The sequence below is a fragment of the Mustelus asterias genome, chromosome 10 (assembly GCF_964213995.1).
Source record: "Mustelus asterias chromosome 10, sMusAst1.hap1.1, whole genome shotgun sequence".
NCBI classification, from domain to species: domain Eukaryota; kingdom Metazoa; phylum Chordata; class Chondrichthyes; order Carcharhiniformes; family Triakidae; genus Mustelus; species Mustelus asterias.
Genome location: NC_135810.1, coordinates 14610130 through 14634169, shown reverse-complemented (window position 1 = coordinate 14634169; position 24040 = coordinate 14610130). Strand labels below are relative to the sequence as shown.

The following is a 24040-nucleotide window of genomic DNA, read 5'->3' as shown; positions in this document are numbered from 1 at the left end:
TTTTTTGTTAGACATCTGGTTTAACCATTCTTTGCCAGACCTGACTGGATCATAACAGGTAGACCCTGTTCTCCTGTGCCACAGCTCACTGTCCCTGGCTCTTCCTCAAATAAAGGATAATCTATGGCATTTCTTTGCCTCCAACACGAGCCAGCTCCGTTGACCTATCTGTCTTGCTTCCCCCACTCTGACCTAAAACAAGTGTGAGAAGCCGCTGAACTTCATTATCACCACTGTTTTGTGCATCACCACCTTTTCCTTGCTCACCAAGCCTCACTTTCTCCAAATTTATAGAATGAGCCCACATCTTCCTCTAGTTACTCTACAATCTTCCCCTATGCTCTTTCAAAACCCATTTTGTTCATGAGACCCACTTCCTGCTTTCTCAGTTCTTTTCTGCTGACCAGCTAATTTTGCTTCCTGGTCTCCGTGATATTTTAAACAGTTCCCTGTTTTCGTTTACTGTTTTCCTCCTTTTCAGAACTGCTGTCTACAGCTCCCTTCTCTAAACCCTCCCTTGAACTCATTGTCTTTGCAAAATACAGCCCATTTCTAACCTTCCTTTCCACTCAAGTCCTTGAATGTGTTTTGCCTCCAACTGCATGTCCATTTTTCCCAGTTTCATATTTGACCCTTTTCAATCCGGTTTGCACCCTGCCAGGGCACTGATTTGCCCTCAGAGTCACACGTTGCACTCATTGTGACCATGGTGCACTGTTCGTCCTTTACCTTCAGTCTTTGATGTACTCAACCGCACAATCCTCCTTCCTTGGCTGTCCTCCGTTGGCCATCTGAATGGGACTGCCCTTGGGTTAGTGAACAGTTGAATAATCAAAATTGATCTTAAATAAAAGACCTGCAGACTGGAAAATTTCCTGTATTTTAAAAAATTATATATTTGGCAATGAATCTCTGTTTTCTTGCCAGGACATACAGGAAGCCAACTTCAAGACGTCAAGTAGTCGGTTACTTGCAGCAGTCATGTCTGCACTGTGCCACTCTTCAGTCAAGCTGACAACAATCCTACCCATTGCCTATGATGGTGAGGTGCTGCTTCGCTCTTTGGTGAAGCAGAATAGCACAGAGAATGAATCGGCTATGGTTCACAGATTTGCCCTATTAGTGGCTCATATGGAGAAGCTCAGCCAGGTGAGAACAGGAAACAAATTTTTGTGTCTTGTATTTCAGTGTTTCCCATTGGTTGAAGGCTGCACTAGCCGGTTGAGTAGCCTACATTGATATGTCTCCCTCTGTTGACACCAACAATAGTGTCACTACAAAACTGTGGTGGGTCATATTTTCTGTTTAATACTCTATTTGCAAAATTACTGACATTGATTGTCCATTTGGATGAATGATGTGAAATTGTAAAACTGTAAAAGTGAATGAAGATTCGGCTGAGCATCAAATCCATCCTCGCCGTCAGTGGTGACGGGACGTGAATGGCCGGAGAATCCCGGCCTTAGTTTACTGCCTCACCAATCGTAATACAACTCCAGAAGTTGCACAAGCAAAAATCTGAGTTTGAAACAGGAATCTGATTCAGAGGAGTCCAATCAAAGATTTTCCAAAGATCTACCTTTTTGACAGTTCTGAAAAAAGTATACCTCTACACTATATTATTGAAATTTTAAAGGATTAACAAACTGTGTAACCTCTTATTATAATATCTCATAGTTAATGTGGAATACTGAAACTTGAACTGATCTGTTGACAGGAGTTAGAACCAATAGTAAGAATAAAGATTATTCTTGGATATGCAATAAAATCAGGATTTATTTTCCCTTAGATTGAAGAAAACATTACAAGTATGACCAGTTTTCGAGAAGTCCTAGAAAAAATGTTGGTTATTGTAGTGCTTCCAGTTCGAAAGACACTCAGGAGAGAGGTAGAACTCTTCTCTTCACTTTTAGTGTCCAATACTTGTGGCCTACTTGCCAGTATAGTGAGTGAACTCACTGCATCAGCACTGGGATCTGAGGTAAGGGGGCAGATCTGTGTTAACCTATCTAAGGCATGCTTTTTGATTTACTCAACTATTTAACATTTATTTTTTCAGCTTGTAAATTTTGTGTACTTGTGCATGAAAATGTTTTCAGTAACATGTTAACTTGGTTTTGTACTCAGTGTCAGCTGTGACTCAGTTGGTAGCGTTATTGCTAAATCAGAAGGTTATTGGCTCAAGTCTCACTGCAGGACTTGAGCATCGAAATTAAAGCTGACATTTCCTCTGAGGGGGTGCTGCACTGTTGGTGCCACCTTTCAGGTGAGGTGCTAAACCAAGTCAACATCGGCACTGATGTCTGTGTTAAGATGCCAAATGAGGTAGCCACTGTCATTGGACATATTACAGGTCATTCTGTAAGTATAAATAAAAAATGAATGAAATGTTACAAGATATATTTGGGGGGGAAAATAGATTCAACCTATACCACACCCGCATTGCTGAAGATGTAAGTCAGAGATGGCAGGTAGATAATGAACCAGAAAGTGAGGAAGAAAATTGTCCAGCAAGTTTAGGACCCAATTAATCTTCAAGCTCCTGTAATGTATTGCTGTATCTCCAGCTCTTGTAATGTTAACCATAAAAACAGAATCCATCAAAGAGGAATGAGACATTGATACAAAGCTATTTTGGGTTGGGGTAATGTTTAGTATTCCATATTGCTTCTGCATTGTAAATACTATATAACACTATGTAAGATTAGAGAAATCTGTATTCCGTTAAAAGATTAGCCTTATTGAACATTTTTATTGCCTTCACAGGTTGATGGATTGAGTTCGCTCCATTCTGTCAAAGCCACACCAAACCGGTTCGCTAAAACTAGTCAAGGACGAAGTTGGAACACTGGTAATGGGTCGCCAGATGCAATTTGCTTCTCTGTGGACAAACCTGGGGTAGTTGTGGTAGGGTACCATGTATACGGAGGAGGTGGCATTCATGAATATGAGCTGGAAGTGTTGGTGGATGATGTAAGTTTATTCGTTTTGTGTTTAAACTTGAAACGAATTGTTGTCTTCTTGAGTAAATGTTATTCTGAAGAATCCAATGACCCCCCTTGATGATTAAATATTTTTTGACAGAGTGAGCACACTGGTGATTCAGCACATTCTCACAGGTGGACTTCCTTAGAACTAGTAAAAGGGACTTACAGCACCGATGACTCCTCCAGTGACACAGCAGAAATTAGACTGGATAAAGCTGTCCCTCTAAAGGTATGGAGCAATGTGAAAAGAGACAGTCTTTGCTCTGAAAAGTTTAAATAACACATTTGGGTTTTGTAGCAGATAAATTCTATGGGGCCAGCACTTAAGTAATTTAAAAGCTGATTTAAAGTATTGTGAGAAATAATTTTGTTATGAATTTCTTGCATTAATATATTTTATTCTTGGCTTTTGGGTTCCTGTGTAACGCTTGCTGAATTTATTGCAATTCCAGGAAAATGTAAAATATGCAGTACGCTTAAGGAACTATGGAAGTCGCACTGCAAATGGAGATGGAGGGATGACTACGATTCAGTGCCCCGATGGTGTAACCTTCACTTTTAGTACTTGTAGCCTCAGCAGTAATGGAACTAATCAAACTCGAGGTCAAATCCCTCAGGTACTTTATTATAGGTAAGAATGCACATTTCCACTTTTCAATTAAGATTTCCTAGTCTGGTGATGTAATAATTCAGTACCTTTATGTTTATGAAACTTTATTAAAGATATTCCAACTGTCCAAGAAATACCTGTAGCCGTTGCATATGTATATTATATAGTGGTATTCTCGCCCCTGTGCATTTCAAATTTAGATGCACCAAAACATGAAGAAACCTATTCAAGAATGATGAAAAGATGCAACAATTTGTGCTATATAACTCATCTTGCTGATATTTTAAATTGCCTTTTTATGCTGCAGTCTTGTGTTTCTTCAAGCAGCTTGCTTAGAACTTGTCTTAGAATCATAGAAACCCTACAATGCAGAAGGAGGCCATTCAGCTCATCGAGTCTGCACTGACTACAATCCCACCCAGGCCCTATCCCTGTAATGCCACACATTTACCCCGCTAATCCCTCTAACCTACGCATCCCAGGGGACACGGGCAATTTAGTCTGGCCAATGCACCTAGCCTGCACATCTTTGGCGTGTGGGAGGAAACCAGAGCACCCAGAGGAAACCCATGTTGACACAAGGAGAACATGCAAACTCCACAGTGTCCCCAAGCTGGTAGTCGAACCCAGATCTCTGGAGCCATGACGCAGCAGTGCTAACCACTGTGCCGCCATGCCGCCCATGTGTTATGAAAGAAACCAAGCAAGAGTATTTAGTCAACACTATGATTGAAACTCGTGGCTTTGTGATTAGAAAGCTTAGCTCTTCACTGCCCCAATGTGTCTCTAATATCTACATAAAAGCTTCGACTAAACAATTTGCTGCACGAGGAAGAAATTTCTTCAGTTGGTAGCTTGGTACAGTCCATTTACAGAGAATAAATGTTGCCAATTATCAAGGAACAATGTGCTCATGAGCCCATCCTAATAAAGTGTTGAATTGTCCGCCAAACCCAATTTGCAGAAAACTTACTAGGTAACAGTAAGAGTAGAAACCATCAGCCTTGGTTGACTGGATCCAAAGCCGGTAGTAAATGTAAATGATGAGTGTGTTAACGCTACACCACCCATTCCTTCTATCTACGTATAATATTTCAGTTGCAAAGTCATTAAATCATCCTAATTAAAATCAAGGAGATGGAAATGCAGAGTGGGTTAATTAGTCTGTAAAGAGGAAACGTTTGTGACATTTCAGATGTATACGCTTCATCAGACTGAAGGCTAAGAGCTGGCTATTTTATTTTAGTAAGTATGGAAAAATAGAATGTGGGGCAAGAGAGCTAATATGCGCTAATCAGATTCAGTTACCGTCTTAAATGACTTGCGTTCTGCTGAGTAGAAGATCACTGCAAAAAATGGTTAGTAAGATACTGCCGATGTGTAGGCAAGCAAAAAGAGCTTGAAAATATTGGAAAGCAGAATGAAAGGATGCAAGAGATGTTAGAGTAAAAACATGAGAGAGAGCAATATCTGCAAATGCAGAAGATCTGAAATTAAAATAGAAAATGCATGCATTATACTGCGGACCAGCCAATCCTAAGTGGAGGAAAAATTGGGTTTTCACCAAATACCCAAATCTGTGCCAATGCTGAGCCCTGACAAAGGATGTTTGAATCAAATGTTAATCTGGTCTCTCCCTTCCCACTTCACATGAACCCTGCTAGGAAGAAAATGGAGCCTATAACTAAGATCTGAACTTACTGTTGGCAAATTCCAGACCAGGGGCCTGTTTAATATCCAGCAGAAAATTAAAATACTTTTCAATAAAACGCAACTCAAACTTCGGATAAAGTGTAGGAAATCAAAGGGAAAGGTCAAAATGGGAATAGGAGATAAAAATTTTAAAATGAACCCCAGTAAAGGCTAGATAACAAGACAGAACAAAAAAAACATTTCCTTGGTATTTTTTATACTGTTATGAATCATTGACCTCGTCAACATCTTTTCACCACCACTGTTTGCGCATTATTTTGTCCTTTATATCTAAAGCGTCTCAGTGATCCTTTTATGTCTGCGTGTTTACTAATGAGGAATTTGTTTAGCATGTACACTTTTTGTATGTATTAGTTCTTCCCCCATTCCTCACCAACCTCCGCTTTAAAGTTTTCTCACTGTCATGAAGCAGGTTCTCTGAACCCAGTGGCAGTGACTTTACCCTTATCTAAACCACAAAGCAAAAAAGACACACTTCTGAAAGATGTCCCCTTTTATCCTTTATCTGTGCTTAGTTACTAGTTAGGTAGTAATAAGGGTGTAATCCATCCCTGGGCAGGTAAAATGAATAATTATCATATTTCTCCTGGTTTCTATCCTTTGCTGGTAAAGTGGCTTATTTCTGGATGTCAGATAAGGTTGAGAAGTTTTAACTTTATCCAACCAAAAATAGACCTTTTGCGTATCTTAAAATCTCCAAAAACATGTTATTACAGTGTTCATAATCACTGGAAGAGGTGGGGAGTTGTGGTTGAAGGGGCTGAATCCCTTTGTTCAATTGTTTCCTGAAAAAGTTGACTCATGGCTTTGGACATGGTTCCATAAATACAAGGCAGTATTGCTCCAGTGTCCATCATTTGTAGCGCTTATCGTGGATGAAATCCTCTGGCCTCCCAGAGTGTTTCGCGGTGGCATGAGGTGATTGGCCATTGGCGGGATAGACTGGTCCTGTTACAGTTAGTGGGATTTCCCATTGAATCTACTCCACACCGTTGGGAACCCCACTAGGGGGAGGAGGAGGGCTCCATCGGCAGGGCCAGAATATCTCGCTGGCAGAAAGAGCCGGAAAATCATCCCCTGTGTTGACAGGCTGTTTATCCGTGGAAACCTGAGATCCAAGCTCTACAATAGGAATTAGGAGAAGAATTACAAGATAGTTAAAGACCTTGAAATTTTTTACAAGGTGGGTGAGATAGAGTAAGTGCACTTTAGCTAAAGAGTTGCAGAGAGCGTGAAGTTGAAGGTTCTTGGAATGGCACTGCCTGAGGGTGTGCTGGAGGCAAGTTCAATTGAACCATTCAAGGGAATTAGACTGTTAACTGAAAAGGAGGAATATGCAGTATTGTGGGGAGAAGTTAGGAGAATGGCAATAAATTAATTGCTCATTTGGAGAGCCGATGCTGACACTGGTCTGAATGACCTCCTTCTGGACCGTAACAATTCTGTGATTAAATGGCGGAATAGAGGGAGGATGTATGAACACAAAGCCGTTTGGAAAAGATGGGATGAAGAAAATTACAGAGAGAACGATGGGGTGAGACCATGTGTGACTAGTTGGTGAGAATTTTTATTTTGATGCATTGGGTAAAACTGGGCAGTGAAAAAACTGTGTACAGTTTAGGGTACAGATGAGTGGTATTTTTATAAAGTATTGCTTGGGAATTTGTTGTCAGGTTGTTTAGATAAATAGAGCATTGAGATGGCGAAGGAGAGGTTGGGAGTTTCAGGAGTGATGGACTGAGGTTGGATGGAAGTGGTCAATATCTGAGGTGGAAATGGGCATTTTCTTTTATTAGGGTCCAAAACTTAGGTGAGGATTCACCAAGATCAACTGCATGGTGGTTGAACCTGAGAAAACAGCTGGGGGAATAGAGGTCAGGGTTTGGAGTTTATGGTGCTTTAGTCTTGCTGCTGGTTGGTGAAAGTTCTGGCTGGTTTTCATAAAGGCAGTGGAATAGTGCAGAGTCATGACATCTTCAATTGATGTCTATACGCATGCAGTTGGAGTGCCTGGTTAGCAATCAGGAGCGGGAACACAAACAGACTTTTCTCTCTAACCCAACAGTACCATTACAAATTTTAAGGTATTGCCATAGGACTCGGATCAGCTTGCCCACTGGGGATAAAATCCGTGACCTCCAAGTCTGGATTGATCTCTAAGCAAATTCATTTTGGAGTCCAAATATATTTCTGTGATTGATTAAAAGTATTTTTCCTGAAACTTTTATGCCATTCGAACTATTGGTCCCATTTTGTCTGGGGAAATCTCTGGTTTTAAATCAACTGTGGTTATGTGATACATTTTTAAATAAAGCATGCCAGAATTTTCTTGGCGGTACTCAAATGTAAGTCTTTACTATAGTGCGGGTGACTGGTTGACTTCTGGTTTTCTGCTAAATAGATTAGGTAATAACAATGTACGGAGACATTGCCAGTAACGTGTCAATTTAATTTATAGAAGTGAGTTTGATGGAGATCTACAATCACAGCTTCTTAGCAAAGCCAATGAGGAAGATAAAAATTGCAGCCGCGCCCTTTCTGTCGTTTCTGCAGTGGTTCGTGCGGCTAAGGATTTGTTGCATAGGGCCCTGGCAGTAGATGGTATGTATGCATTTTCTTAAATCAATAATTTGAAATGTTTGTCATTGGTGTATGGATTTTATAAGGGGAAACTAGTTGACCTGAGCATGGTGGTAGGTGGACTGATCTGAGGAAAGTGAATTCAACGGCTGCTGTTCTTTGTTGGAGGTGTTGGCAGTCTTGTTGTGCTTAATTACATCAAATGCAATAGCAAAATGAATTTGAAGCCTTGTACATTTACCATTCCCTCACGGTAAGATATTTCAGACAGTTATTTTATTTTACTGCCGTTGAGAATGCCAGTGTAGTTTGGGAAAAATCCAATGTTCTAAAAACATTAATGTTCTGCTCCCTAAAATTGTCAGGACAGATTCAAAAGTGAGATGTTGTAAATCTTGAGCTGAAAATAAACACTCTGACTTTGACACCAGTGAACATGCAGGTTCCAATAATTGTGTACTCAAGCTGCACAACTGTTCTGAATATTTATCCACAGTGCTTTGGTAAAGAGATGAGCAAACCTCCCCTTTAATGGCAAACTTACTCTTGATTTGGCCGTGGTATAGCAGTAGAAATATTAACCAAGGTCATTATGTGCACCACCTGTCAGGAAACTGAACCAGGCTGCAGGGAAACAAGAAAGCTGCCAAGTTCACAAATACCTTTCTAAACAGTAACTTTTTAATGTAATACTATTTACTTGTTAAAATCTGCAAACTGTTACTCACAAACAGAATGGATAAAGTGATTTATTTTTTATTTAGCTGAGGATATTCCAGAACTACTCAGCTCTTCCAGTCTATTATCCATGCTGCTTCCTCTTATTTTGGCTTACATTGCACCAGTGGCTGCCAATGTCCCAAAAGTAAGTAATTCTCTTTTCCAGCATAATCAACGATGATTTTATCATGTGCTTATTCTAGTTCTCCGTTATCTCTGAGTTTTACAGCATATTTTTTTTATCGAATAGGCTGCAGTTGAAGTTTTTGGTCTTGTACAGGAGCTTCTGCCTCCTGTCGCAACGTTAAATCAAAAATATGCTCCGCCTGCCTTCAATCCTAATCAGTCCACAGACAGTGCAACAGGGAATCAGCCAGAACAAGGCCTTTCTGCTTGTACTACTTCTAGCCATTATGCTGTGGTGGAGAGTGACCATCCTTATAAACCAGCTTGCGTCAGCCAATTAAAGGTACCAAATAAAAGTTACTGTATTGCAGACGTGTGTTTTAACACACAATACAATAATCTTCTAAATAAAAACTCGTGTCCATTGGGTGTCCATAGTATTGAGCCCAAAGCAGATTCAGTAGGGGCAAACTTATCGATATTGGTTAAATTTTGGTCCTTGTATTGGCGATCTCCCTTGCTAAATATCTGGTGAATGGAATTGAGAATTATAAGAACAGACCTAAATGAGGTATTTTGGATGCTAAGAGTCTGTTTCCTTCAGCTGAAGAGTCTAAAATTAAGGGACATAGTCTCAGGATAAGGGTTTGGGCCATTTAGAGTGGCAATGAGTAATTGCTTCACTAATGGGCTTGGAATTCTCTACTCCAGAGCCCTCTGAATGTTCGAGCATTAAGTATATTCAACACTGTGATTGATAGACTTTCAGGCACCATAGGAATCAAAAGATACGGGGATAAGTGGGGAAGTGGAGTTATGGTAGAAGATCAACCATGACTGTATTTAATGTGGAGCGAGCTTGAAGGGTCGCATTGCCTCCTGCTGCTCTGATTCCTCATTCTTAAGTGTCTAATGTAGTTCCCATCCTGATGAGGTTTTGGAAATGTAAAAATACAACTCGAGCTTAGTGTAGGATCTAAGGCTAGACCAGAGATTTTAATTAATATGTCTAAGGGTAGTAGAAAGAATAATTTTGTAGAATTTTGGTTTAGATGATCAGAAAGGTTGACTAGTGTGAAGAGCAGATTGGCTGATATTTTATAAGAATAGGTTTGATGTGCTAAATGTCCCTTTTTCATGCTTTGCAGTGTGACATTTTCTACTGTCAACCATTCTTCTGACCTGGGAAATTTGTACTGAATTGCAGTTATCATAAAAGGATAAAGATTGCTCAAGTATATTTTAATTAAACTCATTATGCAGGCAGTCATCTATTCATTTGGATTAGACTAAAATTCAGACCTTAAGATCCTTCAAATAGCTATCGTTTGAAAGATCAAAATAATAGTGCTTGTTTCTTACCTAGGTAACTTTTCCAGATTGTGTCAGGTGGATGACTATAGAGTTTGACCCGTTGTGTGGTACTGCACAACCAGAGGATGTGCTCCGTTTGCTGATTCCGAATAAAACTTTTCAAAGTTCTGGATTTGGGCCTAAAAATACAAGCCATGATGGTCTTAATTCATGGATAGAATTGAAAAAGTTTTCTGGTTCTACTGGATGGCCAACTACAGTCCTTGTTTTACCAGGTATGGGGGGAGAGTTCTCTTTTTTTTTTACAAATACATGCTATGTTTTATGTTTTGTATGGGCACTGCTGTAGTTTTTAAAGTTCAAAGGGATGATTAATAAAGTTTTCAAGTAGCAAGAAAAAAAGTTGTTGGGTGAATCGCTGTCTTGATACACAACCTCAGGGGCCTTCTCATTGAAAGGAAAATAATATGCAGAACAATTCAGTTGCAATATGACTGGTTCTCTAAGCCCAATACTACAAGCAAAGGCTATTTTTCTGACTTTGGCTGGTCTGAAATATTGGGTGGGATCTTATGGCCCCCACCCAACAGCTTGTCTCTTGGCAGGAAGTGGCCCACCATTGGCTGGCAGTGGGGATCTTTTAGTCCTGCCGCTGTCAGTAAGATTTCAATCCACCTCCCACTGACAGGAAACCCGTGACAGGGGTGCCCCATCAGTGGGACCAGAAGATCCTGCTTGTGTGAACAGCCGGAAAATCTCACCCATTATTGAATAATGCTTGACTGACATCTGTGGCCGTTAGTAGAAACTTCAATTCAAATGTACACATTCCAGCTCAAGTAGTTCTTGAAAGCTTTATTGTTTAACATCTTTGGACTTTGAATATCTCCTGTCAAGGCCTTGCCTCCACTTGGTGTACTATGTTCTGATAAAGAATGCAGCACTTCAGCCGGGGAAATCGCATATAAGAACATAACATAAGAAATAGGAGCAGGAGTAGGCCATCTAGCCCCTCGAGCCTGCCCCGCTATTCAATAAGATCATGGCTGATCTGAAGTGGATCAGTTGCACTTACCCACCTGATCCCCATAACCCCTAATTCCCTTACCGATCAGGAATCCATCTATCCGTGATTTAAACATATTCAACGAGGTAGCCTCCACCACTTCAGTGGGCAGAGAATTCCAGAGATTCACCACCCTCTGAGAGAAGAAGTTCCTCCTCAACTCTGTCCTAAACTGACCCTCCTTTATTTTGAGGTTGTGCCCTCTAGTTCTAGCTTCCTTTCTAAGTGGAAAGAATCTCTCCACCTCTACCCTATCCAGCCCCTTCATTATCTTATAGGTCTCTATAAGATCCTTCTAAATTCCAACGAGTACAAACCCAATCTGCTCAGTCTCTCCTCATAATCAACACCCCTCATCTCTGGTATCAACCTGGTGAACCTTCTCTACACTCCCTCCAAGGCCAATATATCCTTCCGCAAATAAGGGGACCAATACTGCACACAGTATTCCAGCTGCGGCCTCACCAATGCCCTGTACAGATGCAGCAAGACATCTCTGCTTTTATATTCTATCCCACTTGCGATATAGGCCAACAACCCATTTGCCTTCTTGATCACCTGTTGCACCTGCAGACTGGGTTTTTGCGTCTCATGCACAAGGACCCCCAGGTCCCTTTGCACAGTAACATGTTGTAATTTTTTTCCATTTAGATAATCCAATTTGCTATTATTTCCTCCAAAGTGAATAACCTCGCATTTGTCAACGTTATACTCCATCTGCCAGATCCTCGCCCACTCACTCAGCCTGTCCAAATCTCTCTGCAGACCTTCTACGCCCTCCTTAGGCGTAATCTTAATCTTAGAGATTAGGAAGAAAGTTGAGAGTTGGGAGCACAAAGCGATATTTTGTAAAACTAAAACACTGGAATGGGGAATTTTTTTAAAAAAATGAACAAAACAAATGTTTTGTGTATAGGATTTTATTACCCACCCTTGTATCTTCAAATTCCTGTGCTGTCAAATATTAGAATTCAGTGCATCTTTTTACTTGGTGTATCAGATCATTATCGTTTTATGACTGTATAATATGGTCATGATTACACTCCTTTTATTGCCTTCATTGATCACAGCAGTTGAAGTGAAACATCTTTGAAGAATTGAGTACAACTGCAATATTTTAATATTTGCCTTAATTAAGAGTTTTGAAATAACATTCCCTGCATTACAAAGATGAAAAAATTCTCCTTTGAGAAAATATTGTAAAGCCTTCTACTACATCAAAACCAAATGTTTTCTTCAGTGGAATTGTGCCCTCAGAATATAATTAAGGTGGGAGGGTGTGTGGGGAAGGGAAGAGGACTACTGTTTTGTCGAAAATGTGCTGTTTAATTGAATTTTGATACATGCAAGTAGTATTGGGATTGGAGCCTTTTACTTTGCAAAATTATGTTTTGAGATTTAAATGTGATTTTTTTTCTAGGAAACGATGTTATTTTCTCTTTGGAGACTGCATCAGACTATGTGAAAGATGAGAAGGCTTGTTTTTACGGCTTCAAGTGTGTTGCTGTTGGTTACGAATTCAGTCCTGGACCTGATGAGGTAATTTTTTGCAGTGTATTTGATGGGAGTATTGCACAACAGAACGTATTCTGTAATAGAGCTGGCCAAACCCTAACAATTTTGCTTTATAGGAATTAAAGCTTTATCGGTAAATGTTGCATTGAAATTAATTGGGAATACTGACCAAAGTGGGAATTTAAAAAAAAAATACAAATCAGAATTTATTTGTTTAAGTTGCAAAATATACATTTTACTGAGTATTCCTCCATGTCCAACGGCTGGGCGACACGGTAGACATGGAGGAGTACTCGGTAGTTAGCACAGCTGCCTCACAGCACCAGGGACCTGGTGGTCCTGTGCTCCTAGCTTGGAACACTGTCTGTGCGGAGTCTGCACGTTCTTCCTGCGTCTGCGTGGTGTCTGGAGCGATCAGGGTTGGCAGTTATGGGACATTTGTGGTGGTGGAGTGGATGGGGAGTCAGCGCAATGGAAACTCGGATGGGTGTTTGGGAGCCTGGGAAATGAAGAGAGATGAGAATGGGACTCGGTGAAGTGAGAGATGGAGACTAAGGAATGTGGGATGGGGATCAGATGGCCATGGTCAGATCCCACCTGGCCAAACCCACAGGATTATCTTCCAATAATATTGATAACTATTCACCAGCTTCCTGAATCAGGAAGAGCACATGCATGTTCCTTCCTGCCCTTGCACTGTGTCCATTCATACAGAATAAAATACTTCTGTCGCATATTGTGGCCATCCAGAATTCCCAAGATCAAATCAAATACAGCATAAAGCCCCTTCTGTAATTAAAATCAATGGTTTTGGAGTAAAGTTCCATGTCATAATTTATTTTCTAAACCTTCTGAAGGGAAGAAAAATACCATAATCCTTCTAACTCCCATTAATATTACTCCCATAATACTTTTTAAAAAGTTAGATATTTGTTGAAACCAAAATAATTGCCAAAAAATGTCTGTTTTGCAGGGAATCCTACAGTTGGAAAAGGAATTGGCGTACCTTGGAAGTATGTGTGCAGCATCACTAATGAAAAAAGACCTTGCACTTCCTGTTGGTATGGATGCTTACTTTGTCAGTCAAAAATATGCGTTTCGCTTGACCTTATTGGTTTTTCTGGATCTATTATAGATTATTGCTGAATAATGGGCTTTAGTAGTATATTGATTATTTTTTAGTATCTTTCAGCTGAGCCAAGAGCAATAGTGAAAGCTAATTATGTAAAAGCAAACTTATGTTGCTGTTCTATTAAATCATCTTTGTTTGGGCAGGCAATGAACTAGAGGAGGATCTTGAAATTCTTGAAGAATCAGCTCTGCAGGTGAGCTCTCAGTTGCTACATTTAAATTACTGATCTTTTTTCTTAACCTTGCTCACCTGTGTCTTCCATTTCCAGGTTTGTAAAAACCATGCTGGTTTATTGGGAAAGGGCCTTGCTTTGTCTCATTCACCGACTATCTTGGAGGCACTCGAAGGTAATCTGCCCCTCCAACTGCAGAGCAACGAGCATTCTTTCTTAGAAGATTTCATTGCCTGCTTACCCGGGTCCAGTGGTGGAAGGCTTGCAAGGTAATACATAGATTTAATACATAAAATATTATGATCTTAAATATGGTGCCTTTGTTAAAGATTATTTGTAATTTCTGTTACCACTTCCTTCATAACATTAGGTGGCTACAACCAGATTCTTACGCAGATCCTCAGAAAACTTCCTTGATATTGAATAAGGACTATATCAGGTGCGGCTGGCCTGCTACCATCACTGTTCAGACTAAGGACCAATATGGAGATGTAGTTCATGTTCCAAACCTGAAGGTATAAAGTAATCTGGAAACGGGTGATCAAAGTATGACCATCATTTAATAATTTGTGTACACTTAAGTTACATATGATTTAAAAATCCATATGTACTAAAAGGAATTGGGAAATCGTCACCTGGATGGTCCAAGTTAATGGGAAACACTATGGTACTGAATATAAATTCCTAATTTCAATGGTGAGAATTTTCTGTAGGTCCTGTGAGCCAGTGATGCTTGAAAAGTCGCAAATAGCGCTTTTCTTGAAGTACTTGGGTTTTTTTCTGTTCATTAAATGAGTATTTTAAAGCTGGCAGTGGCTGGCTTCTGCGCTCCTGTTATATTACGGATGTAATTAGCCTTTCCTAAAACTTCTTTAATATCAAAGCTGTCAGGTTCCTATATCTGTGTAGCCATAAATATAGATGGCCTGTGTTTGATCAAGTATAAATGCAGCCAAAGAAAGTTTGTTCAAATATAGTTCCCCTATCTGTATTTGTAAATTGACGTTTACAATGAAAGATAACAATGTAATTATGGTTATTGGTGTGTATGCAACACACATCAGTTCACAAGTATTTATTTATCCAGGACAACAGTCTTTAATAAACCTGTGTGATGTCTCATTCAAAGAGATAATTGCTCAAAACCGCTAACTTTTAAATAGTGTAGGATTAGCAAATATCCTATTTTGAGAAATACTTGCATTTATATTAAATTTGCTGATTTATATCAGTCCTTTTGTTTTCCTTTTTACTCTTTAAAAATTTGATCAGCATTAAGTGAAGATATCCCTTATAACCAGGATTGAAACTGAAGAGGGCCTGGGAATTGTGAATTTGTGGTGGAGAGCCTGGTTTCTCTGTTTGATTTGACGACTCAGACTTTTTGGGTTCACTGATCATACAGAGCTGAATTAAAAACTAATTGGTCCAATAATTGGATATATTATTAGAGCTTTTTAGAGCATTTAGGGGGTCTGATTGTTTAGAAAAGGAATTGTCGTCTTTTCTTTGGGCGGGAGAGTGAATTGTACTTTGAAACCGAGAAACCTGTTAGGACTCTTAAGCATGGCTGACGCAATTAGCATAAATTTTTCTTGTATGTAAGCTTCCAGTTTAAAGCTGCAAAAGTGCTTGTTTTTAACTTGAATGCAGCCACTCAGTGCTGCTCACTACAGGAGGAAAAGCTAAGGCCGGAATTCTCCGGTCGTTCGTGCCTCACTGCCACTGCAAGCGAGGATGGAGAATATGGCATTTGGCCAAATCTCCATTCACCGCAGCAGGACCACGGAATCCCATCCAAAGTTTAAAGATGGTGCCAAGTTTTATTTCTCGATTTCTCCCCGAGTGTTTAATTCCCTGTCAGTATGAGAACGTCGTAGTATAAACTGCAGAGCAGTCACCTCTAATGGAATTCATTATGCAAAATGAGAGGCCCCCTTATGAAAACTGTGCCAAGTCTGATGAAGTCTCAGGCATTGGCATGCAATTTCTTTGAGCCATTAATTGAAATTTATAATTTTCTCAGGTGGCTGTTTTTACAGTTGAAATGCTACTTGTGTGTGTACCCATCAAAAGTAATGAAAAGAAAAACGTTCTGTGTAAAATCTAGATCATTTCTGTCTTTACAGGTTGAGGTGAAAGCTGTTCCTCTTTCTCAAAAGAAGTCTGTGCAACAGGAGAACACTAAAAAACTGCATCGTATCCCTGGCAGCCCACCAGTTGCTGTTTCAAGTACTGATATGACATTTGGTGGATTGCCATCTCCCAAACTGGAAGCAACTTATGAACCAATGATAGTGAAAGAAGCTCGATATACTGCAATCACTATGATGAAGGTAGTTATATACTTTCTCAATATTTTGATTTCACCGCAAACCATTTCCCCCTTAAGTATCCTAAACTGATCTACGACCACATAATTGACTCCAGTGAGATATAGTAATTATCCCTTCAGGTTTGGTTTTCTGGCCTGGTTTAAATTGGAAAGCTAGCGTTTAGGGAATTGGCGTGACATGTTTTTGCCTGCATGTTGGCCTGACTTAATGGGCAAGTTGATCCCTTAGCAGTTTTGAACCATCTTACTACCTACTTGCTTTGTAGCTCTGATGTTACATTCCTCTTCACGCAGGCATATGAGAACTATTCTTTTGAAGAGCTTCGATTTGCATCTCCCACCCCTAAAAGGTAAAATGAAAGCAACAAACATAAACTTAAAAATATTGGTCCGAAGTATCGCCAAAAGTATTGGCTTTATTGATTGATTGATTTACTGGTTAATTTTTTCAGGCCAAGTGAAAATATGTTAATTCGGGCTAATAATGATGGAACCTACAGTGCAAACTGGACTCCTGGAGCTGTAGGTCTTTACAGTATCCATGTCACTATAGATGGGATCGAAACAGGTAAATTTATTGTGTTACATGTTACATTAATAGCTACAAGCAAATGACAATCTAGGAATACAGTTCAGGAATTCAAGATAGTTTAAAATGGTCTTTAGATAAATTTGAAGCTCTTTTCAGCTTGCTTTTTACTTCTCTTTATGCATCTTCCTGGTCGTTGCATTACTTTTCGCACCTAGGAACTTTGCAGGTTTGATGCACAGTGTGGTCCAGTAAAACATAGCATTCATTTGAAGCAGATTTTTGGTTTTGCAATTTTGGATCTATTTTTATATCAGCAGTAATTCATTTGCAATGTGTTGTACGGCATGAAAACCTGATTCTTCACTGAAGATATTGCTTCCAGTTTAAGGCATTTGTATTGATTATCTGCTGATTCTATGGTCATAGAATAGAATCCCTACAGTGCAGAAGGAGGCCATTCAGGCCATCGAGTCTGCACTGACCACAATCCCACCCAGGATCTATTCCCGTAGCCCCTCATGTTTACCTTGGTAATCCCCCTGACCCTAGGGTTAATTTAGCATGGCCGTTCAACCTTACCCACACATCTTTGGAGCGTGGGAGGAAACCGGAGCACCCAGTGGAAACCTATGCAGACACGGGGAGAATGTGCAAACTCCACACAGTGACCGGAGGCTGGAATTGAACCCAGGTCTCTGGCATTGTGAGACAGCAGTGCCAACCACTGTGCCACCGTGCTGCCCCAGTTGTGTTGTCTTCCATTATATTCAATCACTTATTTTTCTAAACCATTTAAAAATCCTTAATTTCAAACTCCACGTCCTCTTTCCAGAAAGTAATACCCAAGATTTTTAAAAGAGTGACTTGTTGTTTTATTCTTCTTGATGCACAGTATTGCTGTTAGCTTGAAGTTTGATGTTTGCTCTCATTTGACAGATGCTGGCTTAGAAGTGGAAGTGAAAGATCCACCAAAAGGGATGATACCACCAGGATCTCAAATGGTCAAACCAAAGGCCGAGCCACAACCGAGCAAGGTATGGTGTCTTGTGTGAATTAGCAAATAAAATAACACAGCTTAACTGAGTTTTGTTACAGTAAGATTGCTGGCAATGTTTTCACATTGTAACGGTGTTGTAAACAGAATATGACTTTTAGGTGTTCGCACTATATTCAGGTGTTTGCAATAATAAAGGTTGTCAAATCACAACTCCTGCTTTGGAATTGTATGCATACATTCTCATTAACAACTGTGCTATCTTTGCAAACTTTGATAATTTACGATGCTTGTATATTGTTTGGTTTCTGCTTGTGTGAAATTAACAAATTTTGAAGACGACTCCTACATGAAACTTAAAGCATTGCAGGTATTGCTTTTGTCTGCAAGGGTATCGGTTTGCCTTGCTAGATCTTGACTATAAAACAAAATTATGTCCCTGGTGTAAATTTTTTTTTTTTACAGTATCAGAAAATTAGCCAATGCCCTTGTAACTCCTCCTTGAACCAAATAAATCTCTCTCTGTCAGTGTCAGCTTTTTAATTCTCAACTGTTTTGCCTGTTTGATCTATTGCTTTTAATCTGAACAACTTTTTTTCTTATATCTTTGTCTTGCTGTTTCATTACTTCTCTCAGGTCCGCAAATTTGTGACAAAGGACAGTGCAGGGCTTCGTATACGTAGCCATCCCTCTCTTCAGAGTGAGCAGATAGGCATAGTGAAGGTCAATGGAACCATCACTTTCAATGATGAGGTAAAAAAAACATTACTTAAGAGGAGGTTTTGTAGATGAGGAATAAAAAAATTCTGCATAAATGTGGTGGAAGTATTTTTAAAGAGTTAACATTCATCAGCAATAGTATAATAAAGTGAGCAGCCTGTACATCACAAGCTTCAGTAATTTTTGCAGCAACAGTTAGATTGTATATGCAGTTTCATTTTTGATTTGATTTGCTTTGACACACATGCAAGTAACTTTGAGGCTGCAGTCTGGAAATGCTGTAAGTGGGCATCTTTAGGAATTTGCTGCTATATAGGCCGTACAATATATCACTTCACACACGATTATTCTGATATATATTTAAAATGTCCTAATTTTTTAAAATTCTGGAACATCTCTTACCTAAGAATATTATCACCATTTCTGTCCATCTATGCAGTCGCCAAAAAAAAATCGGGTGTTATTTTTGAGTTTGGATAAATTGGTAGAGTTGTGAGTGGAAGTGCTTATCACTTGGATTTGAGATTCTGTTTTGTCTGCAGGTGAGGTCTGCACTAAAAATAGTAGCTCATTGTATGTTCATGCAGAATAGGGATGACTACTTGGTTTTGCAGGCCTTCAGGTGTTGCGAGTATGTATTGTCACCATTGGGTAATCCGGTTATGGTGTTGTCAAGAAGAATTCTTTCACTTGAAAGATTTTAAACTTGTCGCATTCTTATGTATAGAAATTAAGTCCAAATACAAATGGATGATCTGCAATGATATGCACAGGTGAAAAATAGAATAGTATAACGCGATTGGATTCTTCATTAAAATGGAGCTTCCATGCATTTATCTTAACTGCCACTGCAATGGAAGACTTCCTTTTCACATTTTGGGTTGGGCAGCATTGTGAATTGAAAAATTACTGATTTATTTAGCCTGGAGGAAGATAGAAAGAACAAGTATTTTATTCAGATGAGGTTAAAATTGTAAGGCCAATGAAAGCAAGTACACATGGGGTGTTAGAAGTTTGTTAAATGCATTTAGCAAGCAAGGTGAATTGTGCTTTGATTTAAACATATTAAAACTGAATAAATGCATTAATCTTAGGTTAGCAGTGAGGACAATTTACAAATGTCACCAGAGTACATAGTGTGACAAATGTGTGTTGTAATTTATTTCTTTGGGTTTTCTTCATTCTGTCATTACTGGTTTCCACGTACCGTGTTGCAGTTCTTGTGGTTTTCTTTCCTCACATCTATTCAGGTCAGTTTGAGCAGAAGTGAGATTAGCATTTATTTGTATTTGTTGAGTGAAAGATTATGCCCCTGTTTTGTTTTGCTGATCAGTCTGCCATTTATGTAAAGAAGGTTGCTCTCTCCAATTCACTTAAAGCTAAAATACTACCCTCTGATGCCCACCTTCTATCTAGTCTGGAGCCTCATAGTCCTTTTTAGCTCTGGGGCAGTTACAGGAGGGCATGGCTCGTTTTTGTTGCTTGTTTCCCATAGATCCACAATGATGATGGTGTATGGCTGAGACTGAATGATGAGACTGTAAAGAAGTATGTTCCCAACATGAATGGTTACACTGAAGCCTGGTGCCTCTCTTTTAACCAACACCTGGGCAAGAGCCTTCTGGTCCCTGTTGATGTAAGTAAAGGTGCCAATGATGAAATGCCTGTTACGGCAATTTAACCCCTTTGCTGTCTGTGAGCACTGTTTCACACTATTTACTAAAATCTGCATTAATTAAAATTTATTTGCTTGTATCTTTTAGCCTTAACTTTTAACTGTTACAATTTGGATGATGTAATTTCTTTATTTCTGAAGAAAAGAGAGCATTCATTTGGGAGGCTATGCTTCAATAAGACATAAAGTTCATTGATGGGAAGGGCAGAATGTTCTCTCCATCAAGGGACTTTTTCATTTAAAACGCAGGAGAAATAATGCTGCACAAAACTAATGCAATATTTAACCAGATAATGCTTAGCATACATTCTGACATTGCTTAGTTAGAGAAGAAAGATGATTCCTTGGTTCACTAATAAAAACTGCTTACTCAAGTTCTGACATTCAGCAGTGATTAAGAGATATGATGTGTTGAATACATTTCTGCATACTTGATGCCCTGACTTCTTTCCCAGTGGCTACATTGGGACTGAATATTTTAAAAGAAACATTTGATCAACCAGCCAGCCAAATCACTGCTTAATTGTACAGTACCTTTTTATGCAATGAGTCATCTGATGCAGACTACTTCAGTGCAGCATTCTCATTTTAACAGTTGTGCAAAATATTGTTAAAATAGTTAGAAGATTTGGTGTTTAAGATAACGTTGACCACGAAAGGAGTTATGCAGGGGAGAGTAAGGTTCATCCTTAATAATCTAATGGATAATACAGACTTGTAAGGCTCAGGTAAAATTCTTAATTTGCCACGCACATTCTTAACACTGCTTAACTGATTTGTTCCCAGAATTGTAGTGTAAATGCATTGCTATTTGATTGGAAAATCACCCGTTGGCTATATGAATGAAAATCAAAACATGGGATTGTAAATGGGTTTGGACTGTATTTAAAATGATTAAAAAAGACAATGCATCTTCTCTCTCCCTCTTATTCCCTTGCTCCTCTTGCTCCTCAAGACTAGTATTATATGACCTTGTACTGTGGCTATAATACTAACCATGCCACATCTTTCCTGATGTAGTAGAACAGGAAAAATCATGGAGAAATACAATATTCAAGCACTCTCTTCTCTCTTCTCCACCCCACCCTCCCTCACTTCCCCAACCAGTAGTACGTGTTTCTACAGCAGACTCTTATTTGCAGAATGGCAGTCTATGAATCCCATGTTCTGCGAAATTAAAAATGAAGAAAATATACAATCCAGAAATTAAAATAGAAGTAATAAAGATCAGTGCAATATTTTTGATTGTGTTACTAGTAGCTTTGCGGTCAATGCTGCTAAGAGTGTTTTAGTGATCTGCAGCCTGGGCTATTAACCTGTGCCAATAATCAAGGCAGGAGTGCAAAAGCTTGCTAAGAGGAAAGGAATCAAGTATTTTTAAGTGGTTAAATTCTCTTGTGAAGTAAAAATACTTGCAATGCATTTTGATAACGTTTGGCAATATCTCACTGTAATATAAACTGAATTATTTACAGAAGAAAATTTAAATTGTATCCATATTCTGCTTCAAATCAGCTACAAACAAAATTAATATAGTTAATCTTGCATTTTAATAACTTTTATGCTGTGATTGCATGTAGTGTATTTTTGCAACTAATTTTTGTTCGCACATCAAGTGAATTAATTTACCCTAACATCCAATAAATTAAACTGTGCTTGCATGCAGTAAAGCAATCTTCAGTAAAACACACCTGGTAGTGAGAATATCTGAACTCACAAATTGTTCACAAATGGCAGCATACGGGTTAATGGAAATGAGCAACACAGGGGTGTTTTGAAGTGAAAGTTAAATAGGTGTACTGTTGATTGTGATGTTCTCAAACAAACCAGATTTTTCTGGTTTGTTACCAGCAGTCCAATTGCAGGTACCTAGTGTGCATGTCGTACCACTTTCTTTGTTAATATTGGCACTTCTGTGTTGCAAGATTAGAAGTGGATTGTGTTGCATACACTGCAAAAATTGCAGATTGAGGTTTACATTGCATTTGAGTTTTTTGTCAAGTAAAAGTCAAAAGAGAGGTACTAGTTTAGTACATTCAGTGTTGTGCAATCAGATTGTGCTTTATTCATTTTATAAGCAAGAATTTCTTTAAATTTCAACAATTTGTTTCGAACAATTATATGCATTACTGACGAGTTTTTTTTCCCTCTATTATTTACTTTGTGCAAATTGCTTTCACATTTTGCTTTCATCCATAAGGACATTCAAATAAAAGTTGCTTTTTATGAGGGCACAGATTTTGTCTTGAATTTTCCAGTATAGCATAACTTTCCTGGAAGAGGAGCAGTGAAATAAGTCATTTTTATATTTGCATTGTAAAGAAAAATGTTTAATTTGTTTTCAAATATTTGTGTTTTTTTTTAATTCCTGGATTTGTGCATAATTTGTGTATGTCATGCACCAATTGTGACTGTTGTGTTAAAGGCCATTTGGATGGTCACACCCCAGTTTCATATTTAAATTTGACTGTATTGAATCTCTTGCCGTTTTCTTTCCTTGCATTCTCTGGTTTATTTGAGGTACTTCCTGAAGAAGTGATATTGCTGTGCTGAAATAAGTGGACTGAAAAGTACTTAATTTGTTTTTGCTAAATAATTGTAGTCGTTAGCAAGCGTGCTCAGGTCTTGCAGCATATTTCTTCCACTTCTGCACCGGGTACCATAAAAGTTGCTATCTGATCAGTGGTTCTCTTTTTTATAGCCTGAAACTTATCTTTTCATCATAGTCTTTTCTTGTCCGTTTTATCAAAACTTCAAAGTATTCCATCCCTTCGTGACTGAATTTGATTCATCGCACAGCCTGGTCAAACTTTTACCCAGTAATACAAATACTTTGTCCCTTTCTTAGTTACAATCTACACAGACTTAGAAAAAAACTTGTAACTAACCTCTCTTCTCCTAATCTTTTTGACCTTGCTGTTCAACATTTTTCCTTCCACCTGTTTGAATTTCACCTGTTTCGGCTAGTCTAAATTTTTATTGTCAACCTCGAATAATTGAAGATGTTGTACCACTTAAATCTACAATGTTCAATAAATCTGACAATTTTTGGAATGCTAATTATCTCCCACCCCATTCATGGAGAAAAGCAGAATTAAAATTGTTTCTCTGTAACTGTGATTTGTTCATTCACCTGGTTTAACTATTCTGTTCTCGTTTCTCTGGAATACTTTTCTCTTCCCTTTTCTATTTGTCTCAGATTGTTTGTATGCAACTTTCTGCATCAATATCCAGGTGATCCCAAGTTAGTTCTAACTTTAGTGACGTATTCAGCTTTTAGTTTATACTTTTCAAAGCTCAAGATGCTCAGCAGGAAATTGGGCGTTGGATACTGGATCATATGGCACTCTGTCTTGAAGTCATTTGAATGCACATGGGAAAGGCAAGGCTAGGGAAATCAACAACTATTGGGAATGTGAGGTTAGATTTGGGGGGAGCAAGGAGGAGTTTCCCTCAGGATTTGTTCTCGTACAGTAATGAACAAGAGAGGTTGAGGCTGGAATTACATATGATGGATCGAATCTGGAAGGTGAGTGATCTAGGCCTTCGGAGCACTCAGAGGTAGGCTGTTGGTACACAGGGCTACACCCACAGAAGTAAGAAAGGTCAGGCATTGGACTTTTTTTTTGACAGCAGGCCGATCAATATTAGAATGTGAAGCCTATATATATTTGAGGGGTGGTGGGGTTGCAGGATGTTAGAATGCGTGGACAGCATGTACCTGAATGGAGCTGTGTTAATGGCTGGGCCTATGGAGTACGACAGATTGATCCAGGTCTTTTGAGAATGTCAATGCAATGGAAAGCTATATTAGGTATAAGATAGTTTGGGCCAGTGTTAAGGTATGTT

The 24040-nt window shown here is 39.0% G+C and overlaps 1 protein-coding gene across 24 annotated transcripts in view; it reads left to right on the top strand.

Moving 5' to 3' along the window:
• The window catches only part of mycbp2 (MYC binding protein 2), a 174870-nt gene that overhangs the window by 89188 nt on the left and 61642 nt on the right, over nt 1–24040 (top strand). For 12 of the 24 annotated variants that reach the window (XM_078221613.1, XM_078221603.1, XM_078221597.1 and 9 more), the window contains 20 exons: nt 928–1149; nt 1790–1981; nt 2767–2973; nt 3085–3216; nt 3440–3618; nt 7769–7911; nt 8655–8755; nt 8861–9079; nt 10103–10325; nt 12537–12655; nt 13605–13692; nt 13907–13956; nt 14032–14204; nt 14306–14450; nt 16065–16271; nt 16565–16620; nt 16723–16838; nt 17739–17836; nt 18433–18549; nt 20012–20152. In XM_078221613.1, the coding sequence (XP_078077739.1) occupies nt 928–1149; nt 1790–1981; nt 2767–2973; nt 3085–3216; nt 3440–3618; nt 7769–7911; nt 8655–8755; nt 8861–9079; nt 10103–10325; nt 12537–12655; nt 13605–13692; nt 13907–13956; nt 14032–14204; nt 14306–14450; nt 16065–16271; nt 16565–16620; nt 16723–16838; nt 17739–17836; nt 18433–18549; nt 20012–20152 (2928 nt within the window). The remainder of the gene's footprint in view (nt 1–927; nt 1150–1789; nt 1982–2766; nt 2974–3084; nt 3217–3439; nt 3619–7768; nt 7912–8654; nt 8756–8860; nt 9080–10102; nt 10326–12536; nt 12656–13604; nt 13693–13906; nt 13957–14031; nt 14205–14305; nt 14451–16064; nt 16272–16564; nt 16621–16722; nt 16839–17738; nt 17837–18432; nt 18550–20011; nt 20153–24040) is intronic. The other 12 variants (XM_078221618.1, XM_078221615.1, XM_078221606.1 and 9 more) reach the window with 2 other exon arrangements.